Source organism: Prionailurus bengalensis, chromosome B3 (genome assembly GCF_016509475.1).
Source record: "Prionailurus bengalensis isolate Pbe53 chromosome B3, Fcat_Pben_1.1_paternal_pri, whole genome shotgun sequence".
Taxonomy (NCBI): domain Eukaryota; kingdom Metazoa; phylum Chordata; class Mammalia; order Carnivora; family Felidae; genus Prionailurus; species Prionailurus bengalensis.
Window position 1 is genome coordinate 41,028,634 of NC_057355.1, and position 27,763 is coordinate 41,056,396.

A 27,763-nucleotide genomic window follows, 5' to 3' on the forward strand; every position below is an offset into this window, starting at 1 on the left:
AAATTCTTCTCCTAACACTTCCTAGTCTTCTCCTAGTCATATGTATCTTTTCATTGGTATAGATAGCTGTCAGATAGAGTTTCGTATTCTGTTTACTCATTACATAGCCAAGCAGTACGTTTGTGTATTAATTGAAACTCACTCACAGTCTACGAATCATTTTAGTGTCAGTTGTAGATCTAAAATTTCTCCAACTTTCTTTTATTTTATTTTATTTTATTTTATTTTATTTTATTTTATTTTATTTTATTTTATTTTATTTTTATGTTTTTATTTTAGAGGGAATGCAGGCATGCAAGCATAGGAGAGAGGCAGAGGGAGAGAGAGAGAGAGAGAACCAAGGCTCAATCTCACGACCTTGGAATCATGACCTGAGCTGAAATCAAGAGTCGGACTCTCAACCGACTGAGCCACCCAGGCAGACCTCTCCAACTTACTATAGAACACTATTGCTTAAAACTGGGTGCAGCCAGCTAGGGAGAGCCTCACAAGAATCCGTTGAGGCTACACTGTTGGTCCAAGCTCCAGGAGCCTTCTGTCTATAATCCTGAACAAACTTAGTTTGCTTTGAGCTGCTGACATATATGAAGCCACCTGTTAGCCTGTTAGCCATGCCTCTATCATAGGTAACACTTTTCCCTCTGGAAGCACATTGTGGAAAGGCATTTTCTTCTACTACTTATTCCTTTTTTTTTTTTTTCCCCTATTCAGATTCACAGTAAATATTCTGTGGAGCCATCTGTCTGCCCCACACTTAGATTAGCAATATTTTTAACCTTATAATAGAACTGATCTAAGAAGGAGAAGGCTGAATTTTTGAACCCCAGTGGTCATGGGAGATTACTAAGCTTCTTCAGTTTTGAAAATAACTGCTATATGATATTTTTATTTCCTTTTCCTAACCACTCATCTCATTACATTTGATGGTGTTTATCTGAGACTACTAAATATATTTGCAAATAAAACCTTCCAGAACAGAGCAGACGTTAAATACATCATCTCTGTTACATTTCTTATTTATTAGAAAGAAGATTGAGCCTAGCAATTCCTGCCAGTTTGAGTGAAGCAACCATTGCATCCCCAGACATATTGGACCTCCCATACTTGGCACCTGTTTCCAAATAACTTTTTCCCTTTGCTCTACAGGCTGATACATTAAAAGAGAGATATCAGAAAATTGGTGACACCAAAAGGAATACTCCCATTGAAGCTCTCTGTGAAAACTTTCCAGGTAGGATGCTAGAAGGACATTCCAGCCATTGTGACTAAAACTTTGAAGTAGGTAGAGACAGTGACTTGGTGTCTCTAGATAAGGGCGCTCTCTAGAAAATTCACATTTCCTTTTATTGTCATTTAGACCAAGACAGGTTTTATCACTTTCATTTGGGTCATAAGGAAAACACAAATATTCCTAACTTGGCTCAGAGCTTCTCACCATAGGAAGCATTCAACTCATGAGCATGGCCTTTCACCTCTTTCCTACAGAAGAGATGGCAACGTACCTGCGCTATGTCAGGCGATTAGACTTCTTTGAAAAACCTGACTATGAGTATTTACGGACCCTCTTCACAGACCTCTTTGAAAGGAAAGGCTACACCTTTGACTATGCCTACGATTGGGTCGGGAGACCTATTGTAAGTATCCTGTTTTACCTCATCACTTCAGACCAGCACTACCTCGCTTGCCAGACTTTCTGCTTAAATCTATGGAAAAAACATTCCTTTGACTGTGGACTTTACGTATGCCAGCCTTTTCAGGGTGATGCCATAGGTTACAATTACCAGAGTTAGAAAGCAGGAGCAACTCCTATATACGTTTTTAAGATTATGACCAGTATGGCCTAAGATACCAGAACTTAAGCCAGTTCTTAAGAAGAACTTTTGCTTGAATGATCCAGAAGCTGGTGCTACGTAAGCTGGTCCTGCTTCTGTAGAAGTGGAACCCAGCACCATAAGAAATTTTTTTTTATTATTCATTTTATTAAAAAAAATTTTGTTAAATTTTATTTATTTTTGAGCATGAGCGAGGGATGGGGAGAGAGAGAGGGAGACACAGAATCTGAAACAGGCTCCAGGCTCTGAGCTGTCAGCACAGAACCTGACATGGGACTCGAGCTCATGAACCACCAGATCATGACCTGAGCCGAAGTTGGATGCTTAACCGACTGAGCCACCCAGGCGCGCCTGTTTATTTTATTTTATTTTTTAATTTATTTATGTGAGAGAGAGATGGAGTATGAGCAGGGGAAGGGCCGAGAGAGAAGGAGAAAAAATCCAAAGCAGGCCCTGCACTGTCTGTGTGGTACCCAACTCGGGGCTTAAACTCACAAACCATGAGATCATAACCTGCGTCAAAACCAAGAATTGGATGCCTAATGGATTGACCCACCCAGGCACCCATCATGAAAAACTTATGAATTAGTTCTTCTGGCCAGGAGTTCACAGTACCTGAGAGCAAGCTAACACATCACTGTAGGATGTTTTCTTATTTTTCAAGGTAAACTGCTCTCTAATGAGCTATTGAGGACCAGGTGGCCTCCCTTTTGCAGATAAGCAAAGTGAGAAGACTTGAAACTGCCCATGATGACTGAAAACAACAATTAACCACTGTTTTATTAGAATTGGAATGATGCTCTCCTTTGCAGAGTCATTAAGTCGGGCCCATCTTCCATTTGACTTTTTGTTATATTTTTCCAGCCTACTCCAGTAGGGTCAGTTCATGTAGATTCTGGTGCATCTGCAATAACTCGAGAGAGCCACACACACAGGGATCGGCCTTCACAGCAACAGCCTCTGCGAAATCAGGTATGTGCTGGACTTTCCTTGTTTCAGACATTCTACTTCTTACTAAAACCAAAATTTTTCGGCCTCTCTGCTTAAGTGTATATACTGAAATTAAATACAAAGGACTTGCCTTTTCTCAGGCATGTGGGGTGGCATTCCAGCATCCCTGGGTGCTATAACGGTACTGAGGTGTGGTCAGGCACCTGATACGAAGTATCCAGTCAAGAGAATTAGGACTTGTCCAAGTCTGTCGGCTGAAAGGGGCCATCTGCCACAGGCCCGAAAGACCTGCTGAACCACACAGGATCAACAGGGTAGCCCATTTGGGGTCTCATCTGTAGTCCAGTGTGGGGTACTCTCACTGGTGCTGGGGTGGCTTTTGGTCGTCTTTATTTTATTTATTTGTTTAAAAAAATTTTTTTTAATGTTTATTTATTTTTGAGAGAGACAGAGACAGAATGTGAGTGGGTTAGGGGCAGAGACAGAGGGAGACACAGAATCAGAAGCAGGCTCCAGGCTCTGAGCTGTCAGCACAGAGCCCGACATGGGGCTCGAACTCACGAGCCGTGAGATCATGACCTGAGCCGAAGTTGGACACTCAACCAACTGAGCCACCCAGGCGCCCCGATCGTCTTTATTTAGTTTTGTTTTTGTTTTTGTTTTCTGATTAAGAAGAGTGGGTAATTTGGACTTCTAGCTGACCTGGGCATAAACTGGCACCTCTGTTCCACCTCTGCTCTTGTCCCCATGTGAATTCTAGAGCTGGCCAAGTAAAGTGAAGATTCACCTTTGCTTTAGGCCACTGCAGAGGAGACCATGCCATCCATCCTTCAGTGTTCATGGTTTGAGAAACTAATGGTCTATGTGAGAGGCTTCTCTCAGCCTAAAGACAGAGGAGGCAAACACACAAAAATCAGCAAATTTGACAATATTTGAAGAAAGACGTCACTGATTGGGAAGGAAGTATGACAACTTACATCTTTATATCATATACAATTGACCCTTGAACAGCACAGGTTTGAACTGTGTGGGTCTACTTATATACAAATTTTTAAATAAATATAGTATAGTATTGTAAATGTAAATGTAAATATAGTATTGTAAATTTTCTCTTAAGATTTTTTTAATAACATTTTCTTTTCTCAATCCTTATTTTAAGAAAACAATATAATGAGTATAACATACAAAGTATGTGTTTATCAAATGTTTATGTTGTTGGGAAGGCTTCTGGTCAACAGTCAGCTATTAGTAGTTACGTTTTGGGGGAGTCAGAAGTTACATGGGGATTTTCTTTTAAAATTTTTTTTTTTAATGTTTATTTATTTTTGAGACAGAGAGAGACAGAGCATGAACGGGGGAGGGGCAGAGAGAGAGGGAGACACAGAATCTGAAGCAGGCTCCAGGCTCTGAGCTGCCAGCACAGAGCCCGACGCGGAGCTCGAACTCACAAGCTATGAGATCGTGACCTGAGCCGAAGTCGGACGCTTAACCGACTGAGCCACCCAGGCGCCCCTACATGGGGATTTTCAACTTCACAGTGGTTAGTGCCCCTAACCCCCACGTTGTGTTGTTCAAGGGCCAGCTGTACGTTGCTAGGAGAAAACTGAAGACCCCAGTAGATAAATAAGCAAAGGATAATAAACAGATACACAACATGTTCAGTCATTATCAACTCTCAAATTAGCTCGTAACCCTGACCTCACGTTTTAATATTCACAGACATATTTATAATAAAATGCAAAAATGCTTATTTCAGATGCACATATGAGAAAGTACATAGGTTAACAATAGTGTATAGAAGTACATACACACAGGGAACATCTGACTGGCTTAGTCAGAAAAGCATGTGATTCTTGGTTTCACGGTCATGAGTTTGAGCCCCACGTTGGGTGTAAAGTTTACTTAAATAAATAAAACTTAAAAATTTTTTCTAAAAAGAAAGAACATACACATGTACAGTGAAGTACATGCACAAATATGGATAGACTCACCAATAAGCACATATTCTTGGCAAAATGTATGTCTTGGTAAGAAAAAATTATAACAGAGGGAAATCTGTGTATTTAGTAGCTAAGAGAGAGTAGACAGGCAAAAAGGTGGGGTTTAGCAAATCACATACACTAATTGGATCCATAGTTACATGCTTTAATCAAAGTAGTTGGCTAGGAATTACAATTTGACTGGCTTCTGATTGACACAGAATACTGTTGATTCTGTGGTGGTTCTCTTCTACCTCTCTTGTTAAAAGTGTAGCTGAGTGCACACTTAAACTGACACTCTGAGATGTGGCTCTGGACTTTGAAAATCCAGAATCAATTATTGGAATCCATTTTAAGAAAACAACCCACGATATAGATTAAGTTATGTGCATAAAATTGTCACAGTGTCACTTGAAACAAACATTTTAGAAATGATCCACTTATTATAAGGGAATGGTTATGGATCCAGCTGAAATCTTTTAGCAAAAAAAACTGGGTTATAATAAGGTAAATTGTAGTGGGCTTATTCAGTAGAATATTATGTAGCCACTTAAAATAATATTTAGGAAAACTTGTAGCAACCTGAAAATGTTTATGGTTTGTAGGGTGAAGAAATCAGAGTACAAAATTAGAATGACAGCATGATTTCCCCTCGGGGAAAGGGAAAATGAAAAAAATCAGTGGAAGGAGATAATGCCAACATATTAGAAGAAACAGATAATATTGTAGGTAATATTTTTCCAGACTATTCTATGAAGAAGTTACATTATCCTTTAATGAAAAATGCACTTAAATAGAAAAGGTATGGAAAGAAAAAAAATCAGTAGTCAGTAGTGAAGTCCACATAATCAGCATATCTGCCCAAGTACTCATGTTTTCAGAATATTTCAAATTAAAATAGGTATTTTCTATAGTTTTCCATGTCTTTTCTGCTTCAGTGAATTCTTAATCAATGCTGCTGTTTTGATTGGATTTTTAAAGTATGGGAAAAAGAGATGTTGAAAACCTGGATTGCCAGGGTGAAAAAATTAGTCAAAGCTAGTATCTGAGTAAAAGTACGCTGATTTTCAGTGTACTTTCTAAAAAATTATTTATTGGGGCGCCTGGGTGGCGCAGTCGGTTAAGCGTCCGACTTCAGCCAGGTCACGATCTCGCGGTCCGGGAGTTCGAGCCCCGCGTCAGGCTCTGGGCTGATGGCTCAGAGCCTGGAGCCTGTTTCCGATTCTGTGTCTCCCTCTCTCTCTGCCCATCCCCGTTCATGCTCTGTCTCTCTCTGTCCCAAAAATAAATAAACGTTGAAAAAAAATTTTTTTTAATTAATTATTTTGAGAGAAGGGCAAGCAGGAGAGGGGCTGAGGGATGGTGGAAGGGAGAGAGAGAGAGGGAGGGAGGGAATCCCAAGCAGGCTGTATGCCCAACATGGGGCCCTATGTGGAACTCAGTCCCACAGCCCTAGAATCATGACCTGAGCTGAAATCAAGAGGCAAACGGTTAAACTGAGTGAGCTACCCAGGTGCCCCTCAGTGTACATTTAAGTGAAGGGTCTTTAAACTAGTGTGTATAATTAGGAAATCTTACTGCAGTGCAATAATAAGCTTCTTTCTGAAGAATTGAATCTTGAAATTCTCTCTGATTTCTTTTTTCTTTTTAGGGTTTTTAGTATCCCTTGGCTGCTAAGGGATTGAAATTCCCCACATTAATGCAAATTTTATACCTCTCTCCCAGCAGGATTCTGAATCCTTGCTGGGTTGAATTCTTTCTGCACTCTGCCCTGTGGGTAAATGTATTTCTAGTATCTGTTCTACCTTTACACTGTGTCTTAGTCTGGTCTCTTTGCTTTTATTCCATCTTTAGGGTTGTTTTCTTATGTTTTCAGGGTTTTGTGCTTGTTTTTTCAGAAAAATTGCAGCCAAATATGCCCTTTACATTACTCCAAGAATTGAAAGAAGTATGTTATTTTTTGGATTCGTACTTTTCAAGTTTTGAAATCAGCAAAAGAAGAAAGTAAAATCTCTCTTTGAGAGATCCTGACAAGTATTAACCTCACTTTAGGGGCAGCTAACTTTTTCTCAGCAACTTTGACTAAATAAGTCTAGCTGGAGACCTGCTCTGTGAAAGTATGTCCTGGGGATACCAAGATAAGTAGGGAGTCATTATCCTCAAAGAATTGCCAGGTAGATCAGCCAGGTAGCCAGATAACCATAACTCAAGGCAGAACAGAGAAGTTCCCCAAGTTTCAAATTATCATCGTCAGAGATTGGAAGAAGAAGACATTTCATCTAGTTTGAGCATGACAGTTTCATGAAAGAAGATGCATTTGAAGTGCTCTTGGAAGAGTAACGTGGACATGAAAGAGGCATTCCATGCAAAAAGGAAATATGAGCAACAAGAAGTTATCTAGTTCATTTTCCTAAAATATATGGTGTGAATAAAGGAGACAAGGCTAGGAAAATTATCTTGGAGCCATTTGATGAAGTTCCTGGAATGATGGGCTGGAGAGTTGATACTTAGTTTCACTAGGGAATAGGTAGGTACTAAAGGTTTATGAACAGAGAGGAGTGATGTGATCAAAACTTGGCTTTAGAAATTTTTTGGCATAGAACATAATAATGGCTTGACAGCCAGCCTGGAGACAATTAAGAACGCAGTGCATCCACTTCGGAGGTTAAGGGGGCCTAGATGGGCTGTAGCAGTGAAAAAATGATATAAGGGTGTGATCTGCCAGACTTGGTAGCCCACATGCATGTCAAGATGGAGGGAGAAGGATGAGTCAGAGTAGTTGCTGAGATTTTGAAGCCTGAATAACTGGGGGGTAGGTGGTATAATTACTGGAAATGGGAAAGTTGGGGGAGAAACTTCTTTGGAGTTTGATTTTAGGCATCTTGAGTTTTTGTCACATTTTGTTTTGTTTTGTTTTGTTTTGTTTTTGAAAGAGAGAGCACACGTGCATGTGCAAAGGAGGGGCGAAGAGAGAGTCTTAAGCAGGCTCCACACCCAGCAAAGAGTTGACCTGGGGTTTGATCCCATCACCTGTGCCGAAATCAACAGTCAGATGGTCAACCGACTGAGCCACCCGGGTGCCGCTAGGCATCTTGACTTTTATTTTTTTATTTTTTTAATTTTTTTTTTCAACGTTTATTTATTTTTGGGACAGAGAGAGACAGAGCATGAACGGGGGATGGGCAGAGAGAGAGGGAGACACAGAATCGGAAACAGGCTCCAGGCTCTGAGCCATCAGCCCAGAGCCTGATGCGGGGCTCGAACTCATGGACCACGAGATCGTGACCTGGCTGAAGTCGGACGCTTAACCGACTGCGCCACCCAGGCGCCCCCATCTTGACTTTTAAATACTAGCAGTGTATTCCAGCTGAAGGTGGCCAACACGCAGAGGAGAACTTTCAAAACAAAAAACAGTGACATATTTGGAAGTCAGAGCATGGAGGTAACATTGATGATAGTGCCAACAGAGTCTCATTCTGGGTAAATCTGCTCTTCAGTTGTGGTGGAGGAGTGAGACTAGAGATTAACATGCTGTTTAGTCCTATACTTAGAGTAGGAGGAGAAAGAAGGGGAGCTCAGAACTTGATTTTAGCTTAGCCCAAGGCTTTGGCCATAGGACATTTAACCTTTTGGGGGGGCCTCAGCTTTCTTAAATGTAAGCCTATAAATAAGGGTAGAGATTTTTGTTGCTTTGGTCATTGCTGTCTCCCTAACACCTAAAAACAACGTCTACAGTAGTAATTGTTTGAATGAATGAGTGAATGAATGAATGAATCTGTCAAATGAGCATAGATGAAGTCAGATGTCTGTTTAAAATATAGATTTTTATTTAACCTTCCATGAAAAATAAATTGCAAGCTTTTCTTCCTACTTGTTTTCTGTTTCCACAAAGATCCATTCTGCCTCCTTTGGCAGCCCGAGTAGGGCTAGACTGTCCTGAAGATGAAGGATGTTAAAAAAAATAATAAAACAGGCTCTTGCTGCGAAGTAAGTTCGGGCAGTTGTATTCGTTCTCTTCCATTACAATGAGAATTTTCAGAGAAAATAGGCTTTGCTATTCTAAATTGTAGGTATATTGAATTGAGTACTATTTGGTTCCTAGATGCAGTGATAGATCTCAAATATGGTTCCCAAAGAACTGCATTTAAACTCACCTACATAGGGGCATCTGGATGGCTCAGTCGGTTAAGCATCCGACTTCGGCTCAGGTCATGATCTCATGGTTTGTGGGTTCGAGCCCTGCGTCATGCTCTGTGCTGACAGCTCAGAGTCTGGAGCCTGTTTCAGGTTCTGTGTCTCCCTCTCTCTCTGTGCCCCTCCTGCTTGCCCTCTGTCTCTCAAAAATAAATAAACGATAAAAAAAATTTTTTAATAAAAAAAATATTAAACTCATCTATATATACTAAATCTGTTTTTTACAACTATGTTAATATCAGATATTTAAGAACATTTTTTTAAATGTAAATTTTACCCAGCTAGGGAACTATAATCAAATCATGAGTTTGGATAGAACAAATACTGATAAAAGCTAGATCAATTTAGAAAATTACCAATGGATTTGTCTTTTCTGTTATTTTCCCCTTGGTATTTGTCCTTTCCCAGGTCCAAAGATGGTAAATCTTACCATGGCTGTGGTTCCTCTGTAAAGAACCATCCATTAGGAAGGGGTTGAAAAATAGTTCTGCCTCTTTCTACGTGGCAAGCTTCCCTTTGCATTCTCCGATCAAATGTGATCAGGAAGTAAGTCCTGGCAGTATCCAGAGATCTAATTTGGAGTGCAGTGTATTGCACTGTTGAAGGTTTTATTCATTGTGTTTGCTCAGTGTGCTAGATATAGAATCTTGCATTGACTAGGATGTGCGTGCAGGAGTATGCTTCCTGCTCTTTCTAAATCTAAGCCTGTGGCAGTCCTTACTCAAGTAAATGCTATACACATGCTACCATGGTTCAGCAATTTTGATAGTTACATAGGTTTCTGTGGGCATATGAAGAAGGGGTACTTGACCTAGGAGGTTAGGGAGAACAGATCTGTTTTGAGGTTGGAAAGAGTCACATTGGTCATCAAGAACTGTTAAACTCTATCAGACATAGTATCCTAACATCATAATATTGAATAGCACTTACTCATTTTTATATGTACAATATGTGTTCAGGGGAAATAATTTTATTTTTGTAATTTTCTACTCGGTGAACTGTTCATTTACAAATTATCCAGTTTGGCTGGGCAGGAAAATATGAATCAAATGTCAGAAAAGCCGATCTCTCATCCATCTAAAAGAACCATATTTAAACTAACTCAGTACCTTATAAACACACAAGAAATGAGCAATAAAACTTGAAAGTGTCGAGTCATGTTGAGTTTTGAAGGTGTTCCCCCAGTAAAAGTGTTTCAAGGGCACCTGGCTGGCTCAGTGTGTGGAACATGCACCTCTTGATGTTGAGGTTGTGAGTTAAAGCCCCACATTGGATTTAGAGATTACTTAAAAGTAAAATCCTTTAAAAAAAAAAATTAGTTCAGATTTGTTTGTATCTTGACTCCCAAGAGATGAGATTAAAGGGATGTAAAGCCTTAGAAAAGTATGTTGTGGTTTAGTGCTGTGGTGCTTACTGGAAGAAGCTTGTTATAAACATAGCTTTTCCAAAGGAGAGATTAAGCCAGGTTGCTAAGTAGCCAAGATGGCCAAAGATCTTGCTAAAATGAATATCTTTATAGATTCTTTTGAAAGTCCAGTGGCTTTGGAAAAAACAAAAGTTGATTAATTCTCCATTCACTTCTTTTGACATAATACTACTTCGTTTTCAGCAAGGTTTATAGTTTGTTAGTTGAAGAGGCAGATGAGTGTGCTCAGAGAAAGTTTACATCCCTTTGACCTGTGTGTAATTTCCTAATTTGCTGCCTGCTGTCTAGCAGGAACTTGGGTATAGAGATTGTACTTTCATCCTGTCACCCTCCAGCATAGAGCCCTGTGCAGAATGGGGCTGTCTCTCCTCATTTCTGGGACCTTTATCCAAAGGGAGACATCAAAACAAGGAAGTGTAAAGAAAACTGAAATTCACTCATTTTCTTACCTTCTCCCATTTGTCACCTATTTGCTGCTACTCACCTCTGCTCTAATCCTATATTCCATATTAAAAGTTCTCTTTGTGCAGTGGTCTCTGGCTAGCTTAGTGAAGCACGTGACTCTTCATCTGAGGGTCACAGGTTCAAACTCCATGTTGGACATGGAGCCTACTTAAAAATTATAAAAGTTTTGTGTAGTCTTCAATATTTTGTATTTCAGCAGACATCTTGTGTTGTAGGAAGGCGACTCTGGAGTAGTCCTACCTAGGTAAGTCATCCTTCTCTAGTTGTGGCAGGATGGGGATTGAAGGGTGGCTTCTACCCTTTTGAATAAGAATAAGCAGGGGCGCCAGGGTGGCTCAGTCGGTTGAGCTTCTGACTTTGGCTCAGGTCATAATCTCACAGTTCATGGGTTCAAGCCCTGCATCGGGCTCTGTGCTGACAGCTCAGTCTCGAGCCTGCTTCAGATTCTGTGTCTCCTTCTCTCTCTGCCCCTCCCCTGCTCACACTCTGTCTCTTGAAAATAAATAAATGTGAAAAAAAATTTTTTTAATAAGAATAACCAGGGTTTGAGTAGAGTGTTTCAGACCTCTGGAATGGTTCCGTGATTTTTCTCAGAGCTTCGCAGAATTGACACTACTGTCTCTGTGGGCCTGCATTTATTGAATTTGGGAATAATCCCTCCCAGGTTATCAGTGATTTTCTAACATCTCTGATCTTCACTATCAAGGTTGTAGAATACAAGAAGGCATTGTTTACACACACAGCAGGTTGCGTGGAATCATCCTTGTCTGGCACAGAAATTTGGTTCTATTTCATGAACTTAACAGAAGAAAATTTTTTTAATTTTGTTGAAGTATACACTTCAGTAACCTTGCCACCTTTTAAAAATTTCATACCTAAGGTCAAATATGCTCCAGAAAAATTTTTTGAGGTATTTCTTGCCCCATTTTTTTCTCCTTACATCTTACCCCTATTACATTAAAAAAAAATTTTTTTTTAGTGTATGTGCTGCCAAAGCAAGCACAACAAAATTTTTTTTCATCTTGGAAGTGTGGTAAGACAATGTAATCTAGTGTATTCATTGCTAACTTTTTGGTACTACTCAGTCTCTATTTTTGCTAATTATAGCTTAAGACTGTCATTGTATAATGAGGCCTAGAAGACCAGCATGTGAAACCAAAATGTTCTGTTTAGGTGGCACCTTATAGAGTACCTTGGGAGCCATAAAGTGAAATGGAGAAAGTTCTTTATAAATATAATCAAAATTAACTTTTCAGAATAACTATATAACTTTATATAATGAATGGAATTCAATGATTTATTTGCTGCAACAGGAGAAAAATGTTTGCCTGCCTTTTGTTTCAGAACAGGAGCTTTATCTCTGATAAGTATTGGAAAGAATTTTCAAGCCATAGATGGTATCTGAGATGTTTTCAGAGACTATTTTCCTGCCCTCTTGTGTCATTGTCCCCAATGTCTGTCCGTTAATCCCTGCTAGATGACTGCTGGGAGAGATTCATTTCCTCTGCCCTAAATCACGGGTGGTGGTTTTGACTTTTTACACCAGGCTCCTCGGTGTTTCCCCTTAAGTAACTTTTGTTAGCTTTGTCTTTGATTTATGTTAAGCTGGATCGCCACCTTCTTATTTCCATGTTCATCTACTGGATAGTAAACCAAGCATTTCCACACAGGTAATGCAATCCCAACAGAAGATTTTAAAGCGTTCCCCCCAAGGAATTCCTACTGCTTGAGATTCCTGCTCCTGCCTTTGGGAATTTACACACTCCATGTGGACCTTTGCCTTTCAAGTAATGCAGAGAAATTGATATTGCTGAGTGACTCTTCTGTCCATCGAAGCTCCTGACTGCCTTTTAGATAGACACGTGTGCATGAGTGGTCTTTGAGAGTGAAAAGTTCACATGCCGATCTCCTCTACTGGTTTGCTTAGTAGGACTATATCCTGTGCTGATTCTGCCCAGTCCTAATCCCCTGTACACAGCATTGCCTAGAATACCTATCAGGTACACGAGCAGAACACTGTACTTGTCAAGATTCCTCAGTTTCATCTAGTTCCTGGGCACTCAGTTGCTTTCTAAAACTGGCAAATGACCCTTTCTCCTTTATCAACTTATATATACCAGTCTAAGCCCTTAAATTCTAGAAGGGAATAGCCACAGAGTTTAGTATTATGATGAAAAGTAATTCCCAAAGTGATGAACCGACAACCGCAGGTTCACATCTGTCTCTTGGTTTTGTTGCTTTCAGTGGCTATAGAAGTCACTGGAGGGCAGTAGTCTGGTGCAGTGTGCTCTTCATTCATCAAAGTGGAAGCATTTAGGAAGCAGCCTGGAATTGTTAACATTGTTTTTCTCTTTCTAAAAGATAAATAACACATTGCTTTAATGATGGAGATGGAGTATGACTTTAGGCCTTTGGAAAATGTCTTGCTATTTTTGAAATCCAGACATAAATGTTCATTCTTTGAATAAATTATGTATTTAGCTAGAATGAATATAAATAACTACATAGTCCTGTGAATCAGACAGTAGCATCAAACCAGACTTCTGATATGTGTTTCAGTAAAAAATGGAAATAGTAGTTGATCAGCTGTCCAGGTTTTGTTAAACTTAAAAGCATATGAGTTTTATACGTACATTTCTTGCCATTTTCATTCAGTTTTATCTGACTTAAAAACAAGCGCAAAACAGAGCATTCATGAAAAAAGTAATCACATTAAATATTTTATCATGGAACTCAAAACAACACTGAATGGCTTATAAATGTGTGGATATCGTTTAAACATTTAAAGTTTTTGAGAACTGACAGTTGTTCATAGTAGTTTAGGAGCTTAAGTAAAGTCCTAGAGGGAACTAAAGAAGCTATCATTAATACAAAATAGTTATTGATATTACTTATAGTATTAGAACAGATTTATTCTCGGGGCACCTGGCTGGCTCAGTTGGTAGAGTGTGCAACTCTTGATCTTTGGGTTGTGAGTTCGAGCCCCACATTGAGTGTAGGGATTATATAAAAAAATAAAAGATTCAAAAAAAAAAACCTGATTTATTCTCAAATCTCTACTATTAAGAAGATATGAGATTAAGTGCTCTGAGAATATGGATACTGTCAATAAATTTATAAAAACTAAGAGTATGTTATAAACCACAGTCTTATTTTGAAAAGTGAAACATCTGAACCTCTGTTGGCAGAAATAGTTGGAGGGACAGATATTTTGGGTACTTTTGATTCTCAAATGTGACTAGAGGTATAGAGAGCCAAACCCCTCTTTGGTTAGAGAATATAGCAAGCAAATTAATACAAGCTGCCTCCTTACAGAATATGCTCATTCCATGAGGAATATCAGAAAACATGGCCAAGATCCTTTACAGTGCTGTTACCCATGTGGCTTCATATTACATTAATAAAGATGAGTAAGTTTTAGCTGGTATATGAGGCTTGGGTTTGTTGTTGTTCTTTTAATGTAAAAAGCTTTTTTAGTGACTTCCACTTGAGCTTTACACAACTCTTGTCAATGAGATACAGAAGAGGGAGACTGAGTATGAGTCTCAAACCACCACTTCTTTCTTTTTCTTTTTTATAAAATGCACCATTGATAGCTGTGAACATCTTTAAGATTTATTGCATCCTTGCTGGTTTTCGTGCAGAGCAGCAATATCACATCCCAACCCCTGCTGCTGTTTATATCAGCAGCAATTAAAACTTGATTTACCAATCCCTCATTGCTGCCTCTCCAACCCCTCATTTTTCATTTTGTAGAGCCTTAGGACTGTTACAGCTGAGCATCATGATGTTAACACCTCCTCAGCCATCTGGTACAGGGGAAGAGGCACCTAAACAGATTCTTCAGAACAAAAATCACAAATGAGCAAGATCAGAATAGTATGAGATCTAAAAAACAGGTAAAGAAGGAATGAAGAGAGCCTGAATGACAGCAGAACTGAAAGCAGAACTCAAAAAGGTTTTGGATTAAAAGCCCTCCTTTTTCTGGGGGAAAGATCTGCCTTTTGATATCTCGAGGAAAATAATTCATAGTAGTCCTATCTAAAACTATTTGTAATTCCAGACTAGAGGCCATTAGCTAGAGGAAGCAGGAAAACATTGTAGCCTTACCCACCGCCACCCCACCTCCCTGGCCCCGCCATCTTTTCATGTTCTTGACCTGTGAACCTGTTTTGAAGAGATACTTTTTTCATTCTCTTAGATAAGAAAGTATATTCCAGTCACTGCCACTGCTCATTTTATTGTATTTGAAAGTCTTGTGGAGGTTTATGTTGAGAGTGGTAAACTCCCTAAAAGCCATATTATCTTGATTCCTAATGCTAGGAATTTTCTGTATTGACTACTGTCTATTTAGGTAGATCTTTAATCAGTGAAATGATTTGTAAGTATGATTGTTCCTTTGTCCAATAGTCTTAACATTCTGAATTTGGTCTGCTTAGTGGCTACTGAAATTTTACTAATATGGAAGCTAAAATTGATTCCAGCTTTTTGGTGGTTCCCTGGTGGTCCCCCCCCCCCCCACCCTTTTGGTGATTATTGTTTTTCTGTGTCTGGGTGAGGATGGTGTGCTGTAGAGTGTCATGTGTTGGCTCATTTGGCTGCAGTGAATGTAGCCAAGCTAACTTTTTTCCAGTGCTTTGCAGCGGTTGTTAGTTTAAAATCCAAAACGAAAACAAAACCCTCAGGGACACTAATGTACTTGATTTTGTTATTGCTTGCTGTTGCTTCACCTTTCCTTCCATATCTTGCTCTCATGCTTCCTAATGCCTGAGCAGACTGCATCGTCAGAGCGCCGAGGAGAGTGGGAAATCCAGCCCAGCCGGCAGACCAATACCTCGTACCTGACGTCTCACTTGGCTGCAGACCGCCATGGGGGATCAGTGCAGGTACTTAATGCCTTTATTGCCTTTTCTTGGCCTTCTCAGCTTGGCTGGTGGAATGTTGACTTGCTTCTGAAACTTTGGTTCCTTTAAAAAGGAAACTTACTGCAAGGTTGAGCTGTTTCTATAGTTAACTGAATATCTGTGTGCTAATTTTCTGCCTAAGTAGACATGGAAGAATCACTGGATGAGATGATTGTTGGCTGTCATTGACTAAGAAACATCTCTGTGGTTTCTGATACTGATTTCTGGTTAAACTTGTCCTACAACCTTGATACAACTCATGATAAACTGTAAAAATAACGTCAAGGTACAAGTATGTTAGTGTCAAGTATGTGAATTTTAAAGACTTGAAATGTATAAAGTAAGTATTTTTTGGATAGAGGACTGCATATGTAGCTCATTTCATGATGATATGTGTCTTAGCACGTAACGTGAGAATGCTAATTGGTCCAAGCCAACCATTTTTGAATGCGTACCCAAGAAGTTGGGCTGTTTCTTTTTTCTTTCTGGAAAAAGTGTGGTCTTGGGGAATTATTTCTGATTTCATTTGGACTATTTTGAAGCTCTGTTGTCTCTAGTACATAAGAATATCTTGTGTCTCTTTACTTTTCTTATATGTCACGTTTTAATAATCTTAACTCAAATACATCTTTCATACTATTTTTTTTTTAATTTTTAAAAAAATTTTTTTTTCAATGTTTATTTATTTTTGGGACAGAGAGAGACAGAGCATGAACGGGGGAGGGGCAGAGAGAGGGAGAGACACAGAATCGGAAACAGGCTCCAGGCTCTGAGCCATCAGCCCAGATCCTGACGCGGGGCTCGAACTCACGGACCACGAGATCGTGACCTGGCTGAAGTCGGGCGCTTAACCGACTGCGCCACCCAGGCGCCCCATACATCTTTCATACTATTAAGTGACACCACCAGTTGGGGCACACAGGTGAACTCAGAGCTACCAAATCATATAAAGGGATAGACAAACCTTTTACATGTAGAAATGCATTTTGATAGGCTTGATTGTCTAGCATATGCTTTTTTATATGAAGTGATGCACTGAAGATTGTGTTATTCACAGGAAGTCAGGAGACAGCTGTGGTTCTGTAGAAAAAAACCAAAAAAATCAGAAAAACAGGAACATCTAGGTAAAAAAAAGTCTGTGTTCTAGGAAGCTACAGAACCCTAGATGCTCTCTCCCACCCCAGCAAAGACCAAAGACTTATTCTTTGCTAAGGGCAAAATAGAGGGGCTGTGGATAAGAGGAAATGAGGCACATTTTGAGGGAGGGGTGCTATCCTGAAGAAAAGGTACAGATACTAAATAAATGTGTGATCCATACTTAAATACTTAAGACTGTAGTCTTTGTAGTCTCCCACTTGTGTAATTATTTTTAAGTTTATTTTTTTAACTTTGAGAGAGAGCGAACAAGAGAGGGACAGAGAGTGAGAGAGATTGAATCCCAAGCAGGCTCCACACTGGTAACATGGCACCTGATGCAGAGCTTGAACTCACTGACCATGAGATCAGGACCTGAGCCAAAATCAAGAGAGAGATGCTTAACCAACTGAGCCACCCATGTACCCCTGCAGTCTCTCACTTTTAAGTATAGGCAGCAGATGGAGGATTATCAGATTTCTGAGGAAAGCCTTTAATAAAAAAGGGACCAAAGCAAACAACAGCAGTAACAACAACAACAAAAACTTCATTATTAATATCCCCACAGACAGAAGATATTGCAACTATGAAGTAAGGATAGGATGCTATTTTAAAAAGGAACATTGTAAGAACAAATTAAAAAGAAAAAGAAAAAACAGAGCTCTTGGAAACTAAAAACATAATAAAAACTTTAAAACTGAAGAGTTTGGAAGGTAGAGTTATAAGGAAGGCTCCCAGAAAAAAGATGGAGGTTACAATGGTAGAAAACATTTCTCAAAAAAAAAAAAAAAAGAACTACCATGCAACCTAGTAATTCCACTTCTGGATATTTGTCCAAAGAAGATGAAAACACTTACTGAAAAAGGTATGTGCACCTCTGTGTTTATTGAAGCATTATTTACATTACCCAAGGTATGGAAGCAACCCCAAGAGTCTATCAATAGATGAATGGATAAAGAAGATGTGTTACACACGTGTGCATGCATGCACACACACATACACATGCATTACACTATTAGTCGTCCATAAAAAAGAATGAAATCTTGCCATTTATGACAACATGGGTGGACCTAGAGGCTTTTGTGATAAATGCAATATGTCACACAGAGAAAGACAAATACCATATGATGTCACTCATCTACGGAATCAAAAAAAAAAAACCACACAAACCAGAAGCAGACTTATAAATATGAGAACAAATTGATAGTTGCCAGAGGGGAGGCAAAAAGGTGAAGAGGATTAAGAGGTATAAACTTCCAAACTCAACACCCAAAAAACAATTCAGTGAAGAAATGGGCAAAGACATGAATAGACACTTTCCCAAAGAAGACATTCAACAGACACATGGAAAGATGCTCAACATCACTCATCATCAGGGAAATAGAACTCAAAACCACAATGAGATACCACTTTACACCTGTCAGAATGGCTGAAATTAACAATTTAGGCAACAACAGATGTTGGTGAGGATGCAGAGAAAGAGGAACCCTTTTGCACTGCTGGTGGGAATGCAACCTGGTGCAGCCACCCTGGAAGACAGTATGGAGGTTCCTCAAAAAATTAAAAACCGAATTACCCTGCAACCCAGCAATTGCACTACTAGGTATTTATCCAAAGGATACAAAAATGCTGATTTGAAGGGGCACTGTCAACAATAGCCAAAGTATGGAAAGAGCTCAAATGTCCATCGACTGACGAATGGATAAAGAAGATGTGGTATTATAATGGAATATTACTTGGCAATCTAAAAGAATGAAATCTTGCCATTTGCAACAATGTGGATGGAACTAGAGTGTATTATGCTAAGCAAAAGACAAATATATGATTTTGCTCATGTGGTATTTAAGAAAGAAACATGAGCATAGGGGAAAGGAAGCAAAAATAAGATAAAAACAGAGAGGGAGACAAACCATAAGAGACTTTTTTTAAAATTTTATTTAATTTTATTTTTCTTCCAATATATGAAATTTATTGTCAAATTGGTTTCCATACAACACCCAGTGCTCATCCCAAAAGGTGCCCTCCTCAATACCCATCACCCACCCTCCCCTCCCTCCCACCCCCCATCAACCCTCAGTTTGTTATAAGAGACTCTTAAATACAGAGAACAAACTGAGGGTTGCTGGTGGGATGTTGGGCAGGGGGATGGGCTAAATGGGCACTAGGCAATAAGGTGGGCCCTTGTTGGGATGAGCACTGGGTATTATATGTAAGCGATGAATCACTAAATCCTATTCATGAAATCATTATTATGTTATTATGATATATGTTAACTGACATTGATTTAAATAAAAAATAAATAAAAAGGTACAAACTTCCCATTAGAAAATAAGTAAGTCAAAGGGATGAAAAACACAGCACAGGGAATATAGCCAATAATGTAATAACTTTGAGGGCACCTGGTTGGCTGTCAGTAGAGCATGCGGCTCTTGATATCAGGGTCATAAGTTTGAGTCCCACATGGGGCACAGAGATTTAAAAAAAAATTTTTTTTAATCATATAATAACTGTATGGTGACAGAGGGCAATATACTTATTGTGGTGAGCATTTTGTAATGTAGATCATTGTTAAATCACTACGCTATACACCTGAAACTAATATATGTCAACTGTACTTCAATTAAAAAAATTTAAAATGATTTTAAAAATGAAATAATACAAAACAATGTAAGATTTAAAGTTCAGGAGGTCTAATTTCTTAATAATGGGAATTCCAGAGAGAGAACAGAGAAAGTGGGGTAGAGGAAATCATTAACAAAATAATTCCCCAGAACTCATAAAACTTGTTTCCAGATCAGAAGAGCCTACTGAATGCCCAGCATAATGGATGATAGAACCATACCAAGGTACATCATTGTGAAATTTCAGAACATGGAGGACAAAGAGAAGATCTTTTGAGCTTCCAGAAAGAGAAACAGTCAACATGCAAAGAAAGGATCAGGAATTAGTGTAGCTTCAAATTTCTGAATAAGCAGTTCTGGAAGCTAGAAGGCAATGAACAATGCTTTCAAAATTCTAAGAGAAAATTATTTCCAGTGGAATTCTATACTCAGCCAAACTGTCAGTCTGGTTGGAATATAGAAAAAAGCTGTTTTCAAAAATTTGTGCTCTTAAAAATTTTACTTCTCTGGGGCGCCTGGGTGGCGCAGTCGGTTAAGCGTCCGACTTCAGCCAGGTCACGATCTCGCGGTCCGTGAGTTCGAGCCCCGCGTCAGGCTCTGGGCTGATGGCTCAGAGCCTGGAGCCTACTTCCGATTCTGTGTCTCCCTCTCTCTCTGCCCCTTCCCCGTTCATGCTCTGTCTCTCTCTGTCCCAAAAATAAATAAACGTTGAAAAAAAAAATTAAAAAAAAAATTTACTTCTCGTGTACCCTTGTGCACTGTGAAAATGAGTGAATAAACCAACGAAGAGGAATATATGGGATCCAGGAAATAAGATCTGACACATGAAAGAAGTGAAGGGACTCCCCAGTGCAATGGTAAAGTTAGGAGATCCCAGAAAGACAGCAGTGCACCAGTAGAAGAGGATAGCCTGTCCCAAACATAGGTGTTCAGGGGGCCTTGAGAACAGTTTTACCAAGATGATGAAATGACTAGGATACCAGTTTGTCAGAATATCTTGAAAGCAGCTGGGTAGATAAATGACAGAGTTTGGTTAGAATTAATGATTACAACTAATACATAAAAACCTAAGTAAAAATAAATTTTAGTGGCCGGTTGGTAGCTCAGCCGGTTAAGCTTCCAACTCCAGCTCGGGTCATGATCTTGCAGTCTGTGAGTTCCAGCCCCACACTGGGTTCTGTGCTGACAGCTTCAGATTCTATGTCTCTCACTCTCTGCGCCTCCTCCACTTGCTCTCTCTCTCTCTCTCTCTCAAAAATAAATAAACATTAAATAAGTAAATAAAATTTAAAAGATAATTAACTCCAAGAAAAAAAGGAAAGTATACAGGGAAGTAAAGAACCATGGTATATACTTCATGGTACAGCTATAGTTTTTAATAGTCATAATGTAAAACTAAGAATTGATCTAGTTAAAATTACAGTATAAAGTGTGATGAAAGGGGCACCTGGCTGCCTCAGTCAGAAGAGCATGCAGATTCTTAATCCCAGGGTCATGAGTTCAAGTCCCATGTTGGGTATAGAGATTACTTTAAATAAATAAAGTTTTAAAAAAACTATAATGGAACTAGAAGGATGAAAAAGGTGAATATATGCCTAAAAATGAAGAATCAAGATGCATGCAATTCAGAGATGTGGAGGTAAAATAAAAGAATCAGTTGTAAAGGAGGTGAAATGGTGGAATAGGGGAAAGAGACTGCTGTTTTTCCTAATGATCCTTGTAGAAATATGTGCTTCTTTATGCAATGTGTTCATAGAAGTCTGATTTAAACAAAACCTAACAACTTAAAAAATACATAGATACACACACGCACACGCACACACACATACATACATATCAGTTTTCATCTATCACATTTGTAGTAAATTATAAATTTAAGAGCCTATCCATCTACTATTGTTGAAATGTGAATTACAGCTATTTTAGAGAATTCTTCGGCACTATCTTTTCAAATCAAATATCTACACTTTTTGATTCAGCGAATCCAGTTTCAGATAAATATTCCTCAGAAATGCACAGATACTGAAGATACATATTCTAGAACAATGCTGCTAAACAGGACATCAGTCGTTTGTGATTTCAGATTTTCTAGTAATCACATTGAAAAAGTAAACATAATCAGGTGATAGTAATTTTAATAATATATTTTAACCCAGTTTAAAATAATTCAATGTGTAGTCAGTATTAAAAATATTTATGAGGGGGTGCCTGGCTGGCTCAGTCAGTAGAGCATGAGACTTGATCTCAGGGTTGTAAATTCGAACCTCGAGTTGGGTGTAGAGATTACTTAAAAATAAAATCTTAAAGGTCATCTGGATGGCTCAGTCAGTTGAGCATCAGCTCAGGTCATGATCTTGGGGTTTGTGAGTTTGAGACCCATATTGGGCTTGCTGCTGTCAGCCTGTCCATGTGGAGCCTGCTTCGGATCCTCTGTCCCCTCTTTCTGCCCCTATCCCGCTTACACTCTCCCAAAAATAAATTTTTTAAAAGTAGTAAAAAAAATAAAATCTTCAAAAAGATTCTAAGATATTTTACTTTTTTTATGGAGTGTTAGAAATCTAGTGTGGGGGCGCCTGGGTGGCTTAGTCGGTTAAGCGTCCAACTTTGGCCCAGGTCATGATCTCGCAGTCTGTGAGTTCGAGCCCTGTGTCAGGCTCTGTGCTGACAGCTCAGAGCCTGGAGCCTGCTTCAGATTCTGTGTCTCTGTCTCTCTCTGCTCCTCACCTAATCCTGCTCTATTTCTCTTTCTCTCTCTCTCTCTCTCTCTCTCTCTCTCTCTGTCTCTGTCTCTCTCTCTCTCTCTCTCAAAAATAAATGTTAAAGAAAGAAAGAAAGAAAAAGAAAGAAAGAAGAAAGAAAGAAAGAGAAATCTAGTGTGTATTTTACCCTTACAGAACATCTCTGTTTGGACTAGCTACATTTTTAGTGCTCAGTAGCCACATGTGGCATGTAGCTATTGTATTCGATGCTGCAGTTTAGAATGTTGCCACTTGTTTCTTTTTTTTTTAAACATTTTTTTAATGTTTATTTATTTTTGAGAGAGAGAGAGACAGAGTGTAAGCGGGGGAAGGGCAGAGAGGGAGGGAGACACAGAATCTGAAGCAGGCTCCAAGCTCGAAACTGTTGGCACAGAGCCCGATGTGGGGCTGGAACCCATGAACTGTGAGATCATAACCTGAGCTGAAATCCCACACTAAACCAACGGAGCCACCCAGGCGCCCCATGTTGCCACTTGTTTCTAATACCAGAAAATCTGAGACAACTAAATGTTCATTAATTAGGCATTAACTAACATAATACTTCCATACAGTGAATAGAGATCTCTGGTATTATGGGAAATGTCCAAGATGTGTTGTCGAAAAAGCAAGTTGTAAAATGATATATGAAATTTGGCTCCATTTTTACTTATTTTCACATACATATGCAAATATATATATATATATATATATATATATATATATATATATATATATATAAGAGGAATAGCATACATATATGTTAGTTTATGCAGAATGAGAAAAAAAAAAGCAATGTAGAGTAGCGGAGGCAAACACAGCCAGTGGGCTAAATCCCACCCTCTGCCTATTTTTATAAAGTTTTATTAGAACATAAACACACTCATTTGTTTATATGTTGTATATGTCCACCTTTATGTCCAGTGGCAGAGTTGAGTAGTTTCCACACAGACTGTATAGTCCAAAAAACCTAAAATATTTACTAGGTATCTTTTTATGTAAATGATTTGCATGCCCTTGTTCTCAAGGAAGATATACTGAATTTCCCACTAGCCATGTCCATGTGATTTCATCATGGGAAACCTGCACTTTCTTATGTAGTCTTTTTTAATACTCTTTTTTTTTTTTTTTAACAATAAACATGCTTACTTTGTAACTAGGGGAAAATACAAAGATTAAATAATTTTTTAAAGGAAAATACCTCATAATCAGGCATATCTAGACAGTTTAGTTAACTAGATTTGTGTTCCCAGAACACAGAGGTACCCATTTGGACAGTGTTTCCTACTGTCCACTGTAAGGGGGTGTCTTTAGAATTGAGTCACGTAGAGTCTCTGACAGCACTTTTGGAAAATGCAACCTGCCTGTACTCCCTGTAAACTAAGTTCTGCCAGCTTCCTTGACACTTGGATAGGGGACAGGCAAGTGTGCCGTTTCCCTAATATTACATTAAGCTCTGCTGCTCCTCACTGCATCTGCCTCTTTAATTGTAGCCCCAGTTTTTGTAAACTCAGAAAGGCTATGCTTTTTGCAAACCAAATCAGTCCTACTTTTTTCTGGCGCAGCAGATGCCCACATATTTTCGAGTTGTCTCACTTTCCAAAGGTAATGTGTTCAAACCATGCTTAGCCTGTCTGGATGACCTATAGACACCACAAACCTGGTAGGGAGTACAGAGCACCAAGATGAGAAGAGTTTGCTCTGAGAAGGCACATGGACACTCCCGTTCTAACCTATTTCATTTGCAGACCCCACCCCCCCTCACCGTGCTTCCCATCCTTCCACTGTTTCCACAGGTCTTCCACATGTGGAAGATCTAAATTCAATTAAGGCAGTATATTTTTCTCTTTCAAAAAGATGACTCCAGAATTGTTTAAATGAAAATGTATATGAAATATCTAGAAATCTCCAGGGCCAACCAAAGGCATGAGACTTAAGGATGACATTTAACTTTTAACTAATATTTACTTTGCTCAAATCTTTATAATTTTAAATTATTTACAATTCTTGTTGAGGTCAGTATTATTCCCATTTTATATATAGGGAAGCTGAAGTACAGAATTACCAAATATGTTAGTTGTAAGAAGAAGGATTAAAATGTTGACTGTCAGCTAAAGTACTGTTCCCTTTGGTATATAGCTCTCACTTTTCTTCATAGTAATGTTTTGAAAAATGGGACTTACTAAATCAAATTTTTTTTCAAATTTTTTATTTAAAATATTAAATTACTGGGGTGCCTGGGTGGCGCAGTCGGTTAAGCGTCCGACTTCAGCCAGGTCACGATCTCGCGCTCCGGGAGTTCGAGACCCGCGTCGGGCTCTGGGCTGATGGCTTAGAGCCTGGAGCCTGTTTCCGATTCTGTGTCTCCCTCTCTCTCTGCCCCTCCCCCGTTCATGCTCTGTCTCTCTCTGTCCCAAAAATAAATAAACGTTGAAAAAAAAATTAAAAATAATAATAATAATAATAAAATAAAATATTAAATTACTTATTAAAAGAGATGTTACCAATATTAAGGACTAAAGTTCAAAATAGCACTTCACCTTAGTTTCTTCCATGGGTAGTTCCTTATGATATTAATTACTTTGGTCTTATGTGAGATAGCCAGAAGAATGTGGGATTAATTTTGATAGTGATTACAACAAATTAACTTTCAGTATTCCAGGTACACAAATAAGCTTATTTTTTAATGAAGTTATACTAAAAATTCAGTAGGAAAGGTATAAAAATGATACTGCTTAAAATACTAATAATTTATTGCATTCATAAGGGTGTTTTGATTTGGGGATTTGGTCTTTTTGTTTTTTACAAATTTTCAAATTGCTTTCTTCAACATCATTATTTTTAACTTGCCATAGTAATTATGAAGTAGGTGGGACCAAGGTTGTTGGCTTGGTCTTACAGAATTAGAAACCAGAGGAGGCTGACGGTAGAGCAAGGCCTGGAATCCGGCTCTTTGGTCACCTACACTAGCATTTGTTCCATTGCACATCTAGGTAGCTGTTCAGTGGTTTGACAGACTACCTCCAGCCTAAAGTGAATGCTCTAAAGACCTAAATAAGTAGCCACTGATTCACAAGCATATTTTAGTTATAGTTAGAAGTTAGTGACCAGGTACTCACTGATAACAGATAAGACGTCTAGTGTATAAAATGTAGATCACCTCTTCTTTCTTAGATTGCCCAAGGATATTGCTTATAGGCCAAGTGACAATTTGTAGCAAGGAGAAGTTAGAGAGCATGAGACACTTGAAATACTGTGGACAGGCACCATGACCCAAAGTCACCAAGTAGTCAGCAGTGGTGATGTTTGCTGACTCCTGCTTTATTTGTACCCATTGAGGCCAAGACATTTTCTTTAACCTCTTACCTAGCTCCGAAATTGTTCTTTAAGAAACTTATGATGCTTTCTTCTCTAGCCCTCGTGTTCGCAGAATACATTTACCAGCGTGACCACCAGTGTTCAGCCAGAACGTGCCCCAAGAAATAAATGTAGCCTGAAGAGGTTAACAGGACAGCACTAGCATGAAGAGCTGTGCTTCTCTAATCTGTAAACCTTCACTCCTCAAATTTTGTTTTTGCTGGTATTTTTCCTTCTCATTTTGAAATTTTCAAATTTATAGAGAAGTTGGTGGTGGTGGTGGTCCAATGAACCCATGTATATCCCTGACCTCAATTAATGATTATAAAGATTTTGTCATATTTAATTCTGTGGTGGTAGTATGGGGGTGGCAGAGGGAGAGTGTGTGCGAAAGTGTTTGAAAGTAAATTGTCAACATCATTGTATTTTATCTCAAAATGCTTTAGTTGGCATGCCCTAAGAACAAAGACATTCTCTCATGTCACCAACAACACCATTGTCATACCTAAAAAATAGAATAATAATTCTGTAATATCTAATACACAATTCATATCGCATTTCCAATTGTCCTCAAGATTAATTTTATAGGGTCTGGGATCTAATGAAGGTTTGCATTTAGTTGTTATGCCCCTTTAGTCTCTTTCAGTCTCTTAGTTGTTTAATCTACTCATCTGTAACAGTCACCCCTGTATTTGAAGGGAAAAAGTAAAGTTTTTAAGAGTCCAGGCTTGTTTCCTATAGAATGTCCCGCATTTTAGGTTTGTCATTTTTTTTCCATCATACCAAAAGTTCAGATAAAACTTGTTTTGGGCAAGAATATTACATAATGTTATATAGTATTTTTTTTATGTCAGGAGAAAAATAAGGTTGAGTGGTTCCATTAATCAGAGGTGCTAAATTTGATCACCGGCAGATTCCTAGGGTAAGTCCACATGTAATGTTGTAGGTTTCTTTGACTAACCATACAGCATTGTTTTAATTTTTTTTAAGCGTGTATTCTTAATAAGAACAATACATATTTCTGGTTTAGAAATAATGGTAAGTAGAGACTGCTAGTAAGTAGTGTTTACCTTGTGTGCCCTTTATTCTTTGAGTAAATACCCCCAAAGATCCCTTATACTAAACATACCCTCCTGCCTTCCTCTTTATGACTGCACAGGAAATTTTTTTTTCTTCAAATTAGCTGCTGGTGAAGACCCCAGATCTAAAGGGGGGTAAGAATAAACATTAATGGAGGGAGAGTAACAGTAGTATGAACACTTGCTGAGCCATTACCATGTACCATGGCACTGGGCTAAGCACTTTCTGTGGATTGTCTGCACGGTAACCCTATTAGGTAAGCAGCACTGGTTCCCCATTTTGTGGATTAGGAAGCTCAGGCACAGAAAGACTGAGGATCTTGCCCAAGGACCCACAGCAAGTAAGTGGTGGAGCTAGCGTTCAGACTCAGGGTTGCCTAAATCTAGAGCCCGTTCCTTACTTGCTGTGCTGCCTCCACTATTGTGTGCCGGGTATTGTACCAGATACTGTCTCATACATTTGCTTCTATAATTTTCACATCCACCTGTAAGAAACAGTCTCAAATAGCTGAAGTTACTTATCCAAGAGCATATGATATCCGAACCATTCATCCTATTTTGTGGTTCTCTCTCATGTTTCAGCCAAGGTCTTTAACAGCAGAGAGGTTTGTCCAGCGGGGTCCCTTTTCCCACTCCCCAGCACCCACATAAACAGGAATCATGTGCTGGAAATGAAACCAGGTGACAGAAGCAGCTGCACAAGCAAGAGAAGCCTGATCGGGTCTATATTAACCAGATGACAGGAGTGTGAGCCTTCAGTGAGAAATGGGATGACACTGAACCTGAAATAAAGGTTGTTGAAATAAGACTGGTCTTCCAAGGAAGAGTGTTTCCTTACCGTTTGTCCTCTCACCAGAGAGGATGTGGCAGTCTTGTTATTTGAGTGACTTCAAACCAGTGATCAAAGCCATGAAGAAATTTCTGAAGGGAAGTGTGATTGCTTATAATCTCTAATGCCCATTCTTGATTTCCTTTTTAGAACTTTTTTTCAGCATCATCCCTGAGTCTATTTATAATTATAGCATAATAAACTGAGAGAAGTAGAATTAAAGAGAGTGATATGACCTATTCCATAGGCTTTTTGTG

The 27,763-nt window shown here is 38.9% G+C and overlaps 1 protein-coding gene across 2 annotated transcripts in view; it reads left to right on the forward strand.

Annotated features, from left to right (window-relative positions):
- The window catches only part of CSNK1G1 (casein kinase 1 gamma 1), a 162,734-nt gene that overhangs the window by 120,980 nt on the left and 13,991 nt on the right, over positions 1-27,763 (forward strand). Inside the window, exons 8-11 of one of the 2 annotated variants that reach the window (XM_043555189.1) lie at positions 1,147-1,231; positions 1,486-1,634; positions 2,697-2,804; positions 15,623-15,733. In XM_043555189.1, coding sequence (XP_043411124.1) covers positions 1,147-1,231; positions 1,486-1,634; positions 2,697-2,804; positions 15,623-15,733 — 453 coding nt within the window. The remainder of the gene's footprint in view (positions 1-1,146; positions 1,232-1,485; positions 1,635-2,696; positions 2,805-15,622; positions 15,734-27,763) is intronic. The other variant, XM_043555191.1, reaches the window with a different exon arrangement.